The following is a 12,694-nucleotide window of genomic DNA, read 5'->3' on the forward strand; positions in this document are numbered from 1 at the left end:
AACTGAACGTGTAAACGCCAGATTTTCGTTCAGTTCATCTGCACAGATCTGGCTTGCGCAAGCCAAATCGTTCAGATGGCTTGAGCGTGTAAACGGTCCTTAAGCCTTGCTGACGAGTCCAACGGGTATGCCCGGGACGAAACGTAAAAAACGGGTGCTTCAACGAGCGCCATAGTTGTTTACTTTTTTTAATTAATTGTTTCTGGTTAATATTTGTTTGTGTTTAAGATGCAATCTTATAGGAGAAAAAATGTTATGCTGCATATTTTTCTGATTTTTTACACCCATATATAAAGTGAAGGTCATAGACAACATTTAAATATATCTGTTCATTATTTTAGAAACAGAAAACAATGAAAAACAAACAAGATCCATGACTATTAAAACTCCAAGAATCCAAATCTTTACTGCGGGAACTAATTGCATAAATCACTAACGATTGAATTAACATGAATCTCAGCAACAACCACTGAACTAAAACCGTGCTAAAATCCACAAGAATCCGTGTTTTTCTGAGGTTATAATTTCGTTCGCAATGGAAACATCAAACCGGCAACGCGGCAGAGAGACGCGCAAGCGCAATCAGCCAGGACTGGTGCGGACGGTTAAGAAAAAGATATCTGCCTGCGGAACGTACTTTCAAAATGTCAACCTGTTCTCATAACCTCGAATTGGTTGAATCGTTAACTGCAAACAAGCTAGTGCCTGTGTAATTTCCTTATTATCCACTCTTATCAAGCAGCTTCTCGTATTCAGTTAATTAACTCTAAAAGCATTGAAGTTCGCAACTTTTAACTTTTACGAATTAACGATTAATGAATCGGAATGTTGAAGGTATGCGCATGCCACACATCCCTATAAACAGATTATTTCTGCCATTGTGTAGCTACAACCTAGCGGCTTAATACAAGAAGAACAATTTGACGCCACTTTGACAGATAAAAACCGTTATTTGATTTAAACACAAGCAGGATGTTTTTAAGATTAGGATTGTTCGTCAGAGGTTGTTCAGCTTAATAATTGAAATTAATGAGGAAAATTATGGAAATATGTTGGAACACATGAACTGTTGGACCTAGTGGAAGAGCAAGTTCACTTATGAGACAAAAAATCGGTGCTCAGATTCCAAATGCAATTTTGTGATATATTTTGCCAAATACGGAGCAAGCAATCCATGTAAACCAAAAAACTGACTTCGTCATTCTTGTGTATTTAAAAAAATGCTCTTTATCCCACTTACTATTTACCATACCCTTTATTAAGGTGGCAAAAAGACCTTCTCTGGCTCTTTTCCGATTTATGGGGCGATCACCAAAACGCCTACACCTATTGTTTAGCTTCAAACCTGCACTAAGTAGAGTAAATAGTACTCCACTCAGACCGAGTGCAATCATTTGTTGATTATTTAAGAACATTGCAATAAATTTAAATTAGAAAGGCAAACAGTCCAATAAAACAATATTTTAGGTTATATCACAATGACACATGACATTCGTAAAAATTAAGAATTAAGGAACTGGTTAACCGGCCCTTAAAAAGGATAAATTTTACGAATTAAGAATTAAGCACTACGACGTTGGTAATCCAGCACTTACTTTGTAAATTGTCTATCTAATGACGTATTAATATACAGGTATTTCCATTTGAGAAACAAAAGTTATATTGCGTTAAAGAGTTTTAGATAGAAGTCCACATTGTTAACACCCTCTACAATGTATTAATATTTTGGTTCAATTGAATTCTTAACAGATCTGTGGTGATTGGAAAGACGTATTTGTTTGTATTTTTAACTGCTTTTTTTGCTTCTACAATGAATTTTTAGATACCATGTTTTTAAGCAAAATTTTACTAAAATGGCGATAATCTATCAACGTCACAAGTAAGAAGAAGACAATTTACGGTGCATATGCAGCGTTATATGAGCTACTGAAAAATGGGGAGTTTTATTTAAAAAAATACACTTCGATCTTGCCTCGCTTTTCTGAGACACTCTGTATCATATAAGATATTTTTTAAATGTGGGCACTTTCTGCGTCAACAACTTTTATATGAAACTATTTTTCGAAAGTTCAACTCCATCGGAAATAATGGACTGTATCGCACTAAAAACCACTTTGTATATAGATACAAGAAGCTTGCGGTATTACAATCAAACTTGCAGTACGATTTTTAAAGTTCCTGAATTTAATTATTATAGCGTTCGCGTATGTTTATAATTGACATATAATTGATAGCCTTTGACTTCTCCTGCTTCATTATTATTCGCTAACATTTTTCAAACAATTATTTACGATAGACAATTATGTGCACAACATACATTTTCTTAAGTGTTTCTTTATATGCATTTATAGGAAAATATTGGTCAACGTGCGAGAAAGTATTACTTCCTGAACTAGGGACGAAAATAACATAAATTCAATAAAATTGTTGCCAGATCGATGGAATTCCAATTCCCAGATAAATCCCAAGATTTATTCTTTAGGTCTATACTTTTCAAATAAGAAATACGTAAATTTCCCATATAGAATCACTCCCATGTAGAATGTGTTTTTACTGGAAAACTGATATAACTTTAATACTTTTTAATAACAAATTATAAATAAAACAGAAACATTTATTTGAAGCCCTACATATATAATTAATATATGGTAAGTAGAAGCTTCATTTTTATAGATATATCGGGTGATTCAAAATTCCACAAAATGTATACCAATATCGACTATGCGGATATGATATTCAGCCCTGTGCTGTATCACTCACGTTAACTTTACGTGCATGTTATCCATCAAACACGTTAGGTTGCTCCAACTGGTGTGTTGTATCGGTAAAACTTTTATATTATAACAGGCGTACGCTATCGACGAACGTTATATTAAGAAATAGCGCTGCAGAATAACAGCATCAAATCAGATGCCGCTATCGAACTTAACGTGCGACCCCCGAAGTTAAGCTCGGAGGAATAAATAAAACAATTGTGTTTAATCAGAGCGTAGTTTTGTCTTTCAGCTATAATTTGTTTTTAATTTAAAAGAAAAATATGTCTTTTGGTGGTCTTAAGGTAAGCTTTATTAGAACAATTGGTAAATGGTCTTGAAAAACCAACTTAAACTTTATTTTCCTCCACAAACTCTGCTAAATTTTCAAATTGTTTGCGTGTTGGTTTTTTGCCTCTTCTGTGCATGCTCCATTTAAAGCGTTTGAGAAGATAGGTCAAAAACAGTAACGAACGAAATTGAAAGTGAATGCAAATCATAAACAAAGACAAGTATGGTAGTAGGTGGGCCAAATGGCCAAAACGTGCACATCTGGTGCATATGTTTTCGAAGCTTCGATGGTTTGATGTTAACTCTCTCTAACTAATTGACTATTGGTATAAGGGCATCTCACTTTTTGTATCCAATATTTTTTTCCTTTTTAACGTTTGTTGAATAACTGGGTCAAAAACTCATTCGTTAACTGGGAGATAGAGCACACCTTGGTTGTGTTGTTGAGTTATCGAAAATGTTGTACTGAACTGTTAAGTTGCCATAACGTGCGGCCGTTAAAAATAGCATTTATGATACAGCACAGGGCTGATTAGTTGTCGGAAATGCCACAGTAAAATATCAGAAGCTCTAAGAACTTACGCTAACAAAAGGTAGAGACACTGGACGATTGGCTCTTTTCTATCTGAAATTTAGGGCCGATACTGGAAGACTAAGAGACATAGAGGAGCAGGTATTGGAGATAATTGCAGCAGGGCCCTTCAGGACGAATTGGAGCCGCGCGCACTTTCCCAGGCAAATCAGCACCGACCAATCCCCAAGGAAGAGCTCCATCCCTACCATGTAGGTACGATACACAGGAGACAAACGTACATCAAATCTCTACTCAACCAAATAACCGTTTGCGAGACGCTGCTCAAAATGTGAGCCCAGAAAAGCTGCGAAGGGTGCACAATGACGTGATTAAACGAGCACAAACATGTGTGGAGTTAAATGGTCAGAACCTCGAACAGCTTTTCTGAATTCTTTTAAAACCCACAGGTTCATATCTAAGAATTTCGTTTCACTGCCAACATCCATATTGTTTTTCAAAGTCTATAAGAGGCTTTGTTAAAATATTTCTTCTTTAGTGTATTGCATTAAATTAATTTTTAAAGAAGAGGATAACTCTTTACCGCTTGCCCTAATCTATTTCATTTTCACTTGAGCTTTTGACATTGAAAACATAGTTGTACTTGTTAATGAGGCAGATTATCTTGAAAGACATTGTTGCATAATTTCCGATTTAGTTTTTTGCAAATACTTAAGTTTTCAAAGAACAATTTTTAAAAACGAAGTCTATGAGAGTTCAAAATGTAATTTTCTACTAAACAGTAAACAACCTATCCAACAAAAGATTTTTGGAAGCGCCGTAACATTAATGCAGCTCCTTAAGTGTGACATGAACTATAAAGTACTTTGGCAATTACTCCCATTCTGAAACTAACGCGGAGGAAAGTTCTAACATTCCGAGTTTCCCGAAAACGTATCGAATAGTCATGGAAACTTTTGCAATTAATCCCCGAGACAAACCGCTTTTCAGGGCTAGAATCCCAATTTCATCAATTTCGTTCTGCTGTGTGAAAATAAATGAAACAGTTTGATCTGTTATTCAATTCTAATGTCTGTTAGGTGCAAAAATGTATTTTCTTCAGTTTTAATGCAATCGAAATTTATTTTCTGATTTTCACACTTATAGTCATTGTTTAAAAATCATCCCCTCTAGCATTGGAGGCGATTCTGAGTATCGCTCCTCTGCAGGTCGTAAAGGAAGATGCTGGAAGGGCGGCTTGACTTCTGGGGGTGTTGGGTGGTGGCAGAACTGACGATGCGCACAGAAAAATATAGGAGGAAACAATCAGATTGGACCTCCTCTTGACGAGAACGAATGAGATGCCAATCGTTTAACAACACCTTAACATTAACATGTACCTGCATTTTTGCAAGTCTCTTTGAATTTTTGCAGGTACTTTACAACATTACAATCTGCTATTTGCCGCCATTTTCTGGGAATTATAGATTGAGAAGGAATTTTACTCTCAAGCAGGCGAGCAAAACCCATACTTTTAATGAACGGCGATTGAACTCAAAGAAAACCAGAAAAGTGTGGGTTTCCTTCAAAACAAAAAGTATGTCATCTTAAGCACAACTCCCCTATGTAAAATAATCCATAAATCGCGAATTTTTCTGTATACGCTTACTATAATTGAGCTTCTGAGTCGACGTGTGCCGGATCGAGCAGTCGCTTTACCATAAAAAACGAACATTGCTAAAGCGTAAAATATACATCAGCTTTAGCAGAATTGCAAACGCGCAGCTTGTAATTAATTTCTCGTAAACATAAAAGAATATTTTGTTAGAACCTTACAATCCTATAGCGAATTTTCACATGGAACTTTCAACGATCCGTTTTCCTTAACTGTCTGACCTTCTAAGAACTCATGATCATTTTGCCCACTTCTATGATAAAAAAATAATTGTTTTATGTTTAAAACACATCTTCAGCTTTTCGCTCATTAACACGCGATAACAGTGATAACAGCAACCAGATTAACCTACGTTGCAGCTAATCTATTCAAAATGCACAAGTGTTTTCCGATAAGGCTCACCTTGCCATAAATCCAGAGCTAAAGCAGCATCGTTAGCATGCACAAGAGCACATGAAACGATAACGATCCCAAAACAGTCTATGCTGAGTATTCAATCTGAAACAAAATTTAAACTTATTAAAAGCGACCTGAATGTATTATATGAAGTAAAAAGTCACGTTTTCAGCTAATCAGTTCACAATAATAGATAATTTTGTGTGAAAATAAAATATCTTATTGTGTTCAATAAAGAAAACGCTAGGAATAACATGTGTTTACTGAAACGAAAAACTTTTTCTTCCCATCATTTTTTTTTAATGAGGGATGATTTACGGTTCAAAAGTTTCTACAAAAATAACAGTCTAGTCGTGTTTTTTAAACAAATTCATCGGTTGTAAAAGAGTTTTGGTGGCTTTGAACTGTCTAAAAGGAAGTGTTCGTTTCTTTCACTGGAGAGCGACTGATGCAGTTCTAAATAGAAGCGGAACACGTAACTAGTAACAACTCACGCAGAAATAATTGGAAACAACTAAGGACTAATGAGACAAAATGGACACAAAGGAAAAGTCGAAACGAAAGTCTCACTATTGTTAGATTCGGATTTAAAATATTCAAAGTTGGCACCTTTTTGATAGAGAAACGGTTCCCGAATGTACGTAAGGCCGTTTAGTGCCGGTCGCTCACGCAGCCGCCCATAAAGGACACGCAACACGTCTGCCTGACAAGACCCAAAAACCCATTTTTTCTAATACTATGATGGATGAAGATAGTTGGAAATAAAAAATATGAGCAACAGAAGAAGCCTGGATAATTAAGTAGTCGAGAGAAATTGAAGGGCTAGAACTAAGTTATGATAGTTTAAATGTGAATTTTAAAAGTAACAAGAGGTTAATTTAGCGAAATGAATCGTAAAAGATTTCCTACAATGAAAAATTATTAATGAACAAGATTTTGTCTCGGCTTAAAAACATCCCTTTCATTTATAATTTTTGGACATTAAAAACTCTCCATTGGAAAATTATTAGTAAAGATCGGATTTTAAGCATTTTGCTTATTGCTGAGTTTTATCAGCAACCATAAGATTATTTAATTTCTAAACGAATTATACCAAACTAAGTATTTTTCGATAGCTTTTAGTATGCTTTTTTTGCTTTTTTAAAGTTTTCATGCTTTTTTGTCCGTTCGTGCTTACTTTAACTTTTATGTGCATATTTAAGTAATTTTAAAAATAGTACAAAATATTATACGGGAATAAATGTCCATATAAAGTAAATTTAGCAACTTTGCAAGGCGTCGCGTGATTCCCCGAAAAATCCGTTCGCACGTAGGTAATTTCCAAAGTTTAGCCTTGCGCTATGCCAAGAATTTTGTTATTTATTTTTATTTAGTTAGTTACAATAATGTGGTCTGGGCTCCAATTTGTTTGTATCGTCTGTACTTGGATTTAATTAGCTGTACGTGGTAACCATTTAAACAATGCCAAAAGAAAAGCCAACCATTGAAAAGTGGATTAAGGGTCACAAAGAACTAAAAATTGGCTATAAAAAGATTTTTTATCAAGCATGTTCTAAAACTCTAAGTAAAAATTCGCAAATTCTTATTCTCGTCTTTGTTTCCTGTTTAAAATATAATTTTATTTCTCTGAATTTTTTGGCTCTTAAGTGCTTTCCTTTTTGACATTAGTTAAACGACTTTAAGATACAACATAAAAAAATTGGTTTTAATAAATTTTAATATTGGAGTAGATAATATTTTCTTACTTTAGTGCTCATTGTTTGTAACAAAAAATATGACGTAACTCAGCAATTACAAACTGAACGGCATAAGGAGCACATTAACAAATATGAGGAAAATCCAAATAAGCAACAAACTATTTTGTCTTCACTAGCTTCAAATTCTCGTTTTAATGAACAAAAACAATTTCATTTTGATTTGTGCAGTGCTATTGTACATCCCGTTGAATAAATTGCAAAGTAGTTCGTTTAGACAATTTCTAGAAAAATATTGTAAAAAAAGCATTCCAGATGAGAGCACTCTTCGTAAAAATTATGTCAGCCCAGTTTATGATGAAAAAATGCAGCAAATTAAAAAAAATTATCGCAAATAATTATGTATGGTTTACTGTAGATGAAACAACTGACACATGTGGGAGATATATAGCCAACTTGATTATAGGAGTCTTGAATGAAGATATAGTCACAGAAGGATTTTTAATAAGTTCTAAGGAATTAACAAACGAACAGTAATACTATTTCTAGATTTGTACATGAAGAGTTAAACAAGTTATTTTTGCCCGAGGTGGTTCCAAATGAAAAAAAAAATGTATTGATGCTTTCCGCCGCAGCAGCTTACACGATTAAAGATGCATCAAATCTTAAATTTTTTTACTATAATTTAATCCATTGCACCTGCTTAGCACATGGGCATAACCGCATAGCTGAAACTATAAGATTGCAGTATTCGTTGGTGAATAAATTAATAAAAAATGGCGAAAAAATTTCCATTGAGAGTGCAACTTTTTAAGGAAAGATGTCCTGATATTCCTTTACCCCCAGAACCTACTTTAACACGGTGAGGAACTTGGCTAGATAATTTTAACAAATTTAAAAGCTTGATACTTGAATTTCAAGGTACAGAAAGCCAAGCAATTCAAGAATGTCAGGAAGTTTTAGAAGTACCCGAACTTGCACATAATTTGGCTTTTATCATTTTGAATTTGTAACTCAAAGCATTCAATTTTTGGAAAAACAGCAGCTGCCGTTAGTGGAGTCCATAAAGGTTATTAAAAATTTTGAAGCTGCAGCAAATAGTATTCCAGAATCCATCGGTCAAATAATAAACGAAAAATTGGTTCAGACTCTTTCAAAGAATACAGGCTTCCAAACATTGCAAAAAGTATCTACTGTTTTGAATGGTTCGCCAAATTCCTATTTTGAAATAAATCCAGCAATTATACCAAAATTTAAATATCCACCCATAACCAGTGTAGATGTAGAACGAAGTTTTTCTGCATACAAAAACGTTTTAATAGGCAGGAGACATAATTTTATTACGGAAAATTTGGAGAAACATTTAGTTATATTTTCTTTTAAGCATTTTTAATAGTAAATAAGTAGATTGAAACTAAATAGAACGTGTTAAATGTAAAATAATAAATAAAAATAAAAATATATTATCATCACAACTTGTTTTAATTTTTTTTCAAATGCTTTTTATTTAATTTGTGTTTTTTCAAATATTTTTATGCTTTTTTAAGCACTTTGTTTTAATTTTTTTTGTTTTTTAAAATATTTTTATGCTTTTTTAGGTACTTTTTTCCATTTTTTTGTGCTTTTTTATCCGGTCTTTAATTAGTATCTTACAAATTAAGTTAGTTTGTGTTATAGATCGATTTACATTAAGTACATTTTTTAAATGCATTCTGAATCAAAAAAACACTTGGGTCGTTTTGCCTTTGAATTAAAACAATTTATCGAAAAATTCAAAAACGACAAAGAGAACAATTTTTTTTTAAATTTTAACATTTTTCAAAAATCGGATGGTTAGTAATACAACTAAATTTAATCGTAATCTGACAACAAATCCATGTAACTATTATTTAGTTCTTTATATCTGCTGGTGAACCCACTTACAGGTCAACAGAATGAAACAAACGTACCTAATTGATTTTGTAACGAACAAATGCATTGATCATTATTAATTCACTGCCAACTCGTGTCTAGACCTATCTTCAGACCACTCGCCAGTTATCGTCGCACTTAACACAAAAATCATCGTAAAAAAACATGTGACCAGACTTGAAACCAAAGAAACAGATTGGAATGAGTACATACATTTCATAAAAATTAATTTAGATTGCAGTGTCTTACACTGCCTGATTGTGCCAGGAGCCAGATCAGGATTTTGGAAAACGCGCCAAAATACCAATTTATCTGAAACGGAAAATATACGAGGCATGCATGGTTCCAGTTATATTGTACCGGATCGAAACTGTCACCATGCCAAAGAAAAGTGCACAAAAACTCGCGGTTTGTCACCGTGCGGAGCGTGCGTGAACAAAGAGAAGCAGAGGCAGACCCATTCTAAGATGGTGAGACGACATACAGAAACGAGCGGCAAAGAACTGGATGCTCCCAGCACAAAACAGGTCCACATGGAAGGAAATGGAAGAGGCCTATGTCGAGGAGTGGATTAATACATGCTGGATTAATCCGTATTTCATTTCGATTGTTCTTCGCAGTTGTCTAGTAGCGGGTATTTATGATCGTGTTTCTGTGGCGCAGGTCATAATAAGTCTTGCACACGTCTTGTAAATGAACTGAACTCTTAAAAAATTTCGACTTTTTCAACTAAGTAATATTAATATTGGGATTATTTTTTAATTTGCACACTTTCTATTTTTGAAGTCGCATTGAGTTCGGGTCGCGTTTGAGGTCGCAATAGCTCTTAAAGCAACATCTTGGGGCTTTTGGAAAGTTTTGAAATTTTTCAAATATCTTGACACCTAACGAAATTGCGGGCAAAAGACTGAAGATATGTGCAAATTGAAGTGGCGTGTTCGATATTCAGATTAACAATGCGGTGGATCTTACGTTAGGTCCTCTCGCCAATCTATCGTCTGGAGGAAGATGTCAGTAATGCATTTTAATGTGGGTTGTTTTACTTGCTTGCATTATTGCTAACAGTTGTGGAGTTGGAGAATGGGCAAATAAGTGTGCAAACAATGTGGTTGGCAGTTTAACCCACGTAGCAAAATGATATWCCYAGAATATACCTGGAACATTYACGTGATRTATATGCATATTCCTGGGACATACATGGGTTCCATTATGAACATTTCATGTATGTCCCAGGAATTAGTCAGAGTTAATACACTGAATGTTCATCTTATGTTCAGSGAATATACATGTGTATGTTCTGAGAATGTACATAGTATGTTMAGTGAATGTACATGGTATGTTCTGTGAATATACATGTGTATGTTCAGTGAATGTACATGGTAWGTTCAAGGAATATACATACATRTATGTTACGAAAGAAAAACGATCMTTTATTTCATCTTATTGGTTTATTAACATATTTAAATATTTACTTGTTGAATCAAGTATTTACTGTTGTTGTAATTTTTCAGCAACAAGAGGTACCTACAACTAAACTAAAACTAATTAAATGSATAATAAATAAATTAAAATATAACTATGGACTAAAATTCAAAATTAACATTTTCAGCATTTTTTGCCGTTGTCGCAATRATGTGTGACTGTGAGCTAAAACACAAACCTTTGTCTAAAAAATTGCAACTTATTTAATATCGTTTACATATTCCCACTCTGTGGCTTTTGCCCTTTCATTTTCTTCTCGATTCATCATTAACAATTTTTAAACCCTATCAAAGTGCAATATGCTTTTAACCCTTACACTGCTAACAGCAGTGAATTCAGTGTTGAATTCGTCAACTGTGTGCGGCTAAAATAAGGGCCAGCGTATATATACGTCTAGAGCAGTCTGGAAAGTGATATTACAATTATTTACATTATTTAAGCAATTACAAATTTTAATATTGGTCACAACAACAAAGTACAGTTACTAGTTTTACATTGATAGACTATTCTATTGTGTAGAAATACAGTTAGATATAGCAATTTGCATTGATACAATACTTTAATTTTACTTTTGTTGCTTTCCTTCCAATCCAAGAAAACATGCTTATCGCAAAATTTAAATCAATCAAAATCAAACGGTAAAAATTGAAAAATACGGATAATAGTTTTACATTAATAGAAGAGTAATTAGGTTCAGACCTTACTTGTCTCTTAAGCGAACAATTTTCGTGTATGGTTGTCTCACGTGATTCCTAGCGTCTTCAAGTCCAGAACAGCAACATCACCTGTAGGTATAGAACACGAAATAATAAAATAATCAAACGTATTTCATTTAAACACAAACTTTTACATTTTTGCCGTATTTTATGCGAACATTTTTGGTGTGTGGTTTTTCCACATGATCCATAGCGTCTTAAACACCAACATACCTTTACATTTTGCGGGGTTTTAAGCCATAATTAAACCGTAATTACCGTCTTGAAGGCACATCATAACACTGAAGCACACAGACGGTTTTTAAATTTTGGCTCATATTTATTTTTCGCAACGTTTAATATGGATTTTTAAAATTCTCAAGTGTTTTCGAAAAACATATCGTGCATATAACCATAGATAAACATAGATCCAGATAAGACCAGCAGGAAAACGTYATAAAGACAATCATGGAAAAGTGCTGARTTGTCACACCCCGGATATCACATCACTGATAAACCGATATTGACAAAATCTAAATTTTGTCTTGCTTAGAAAGACAAACGAGCTAATAGAGGTAGATATTAAAAGTATTTTTTCGGRAAATTGTGCTTTYGGTCCCAGTTTTTCAAYGGATTGCACTTATTCGAGRGGCAKTTTTATAGAATATCGTACGTGTTTCGACAACTTGCAAAATTTGCAGTTGCAGAAAATTTCAATGATAAACATAAACACATGAAATTGTTTATGTCTCAATAGACCGTATATATTAAGTTATTTGAAAATGGTGAGGCTATTGGATTGTATGAAAAAATGTATTGGTCGACTTGCCTGGGCAATTGTTAACCAAAAGATATTTTTGATTCTAAACACAAAATATATTTGCTGTTTGGTACAAATACAAGAGTGTTTGGATGTGACAAAGCCATTCATTTACGATTGAGCATTCAGGCAACAAACTATTTTCACTCTACTTTTTGTTGAAATCCCATTTAAAACTAACCGTTTTGTAATGAATAGCTGTATTCAATAATTAACGAATTGTTCTGTTTTGAGATCGTTAGCGAATTTTACCAATGCAGGTTGCAAATGCAATTTAAATAGTTCGGCTATTGGCAGACCATTTTTCAGTGAGAGGTTTGCACACAAATATTATTAAATTATTCTTTCGAAGTGAAACCCCGGGCTTGGCCTTTCAGCGCTTAAATGGCAACGGTAAAGATTAAAAATGAAATATTTCAGCAATTTTCGCCTAATAGTCTCATTTTCATAATCCACCGAAATAAAT

General features: G+C 33.8%; 1 protein-coding gene across 3 annotated transcripts in view; it reads right to left on the minus strand.

Moving 5' to 3' along the window:
• The window catches only part of LOC109537653 (CCN family member 2), a 125,581-nt gene that overhangs the window by 80,192 nt on the left and 32,695 nt on the right, over window positions 1-12,694 (minus strand). For all 3 annotated transcript variants that reach the window (XM_048669722.1, XM_048669723.1, XM_048669721.1), the window contains exon 2: window positions 5,633-5,728. In XM_048669722.1, coding sequence (XP_048525679.1) covers window positions 5,633-5,640 — 8 coding nt within the window. In that variant the 5' untranslated portion in view covers window positions 5,641-5,728. The remainder of the gene's footprint in view (window positions 1-5,632; window positions 5,729-12,694) is intronic.

Source organism: Dendroctonus ponderosae, unplaced genomic scaffold, assembly GCF_020466585.1.
Source record: "Dendroctonus ponderosae isolate FM_Combo_2020 unplaced genomic scaffold, Dpon_F_20191213v2 Dpon_F_20191213_9, whole genome shotgun sequence".
NCBI classification, from domain to species: Eukaryota; Metazoa; Arthropoda; class Insecta; order Coleoptera; family Curculionidae; genus Dendroctonus; species Dendroctonus ponderosae.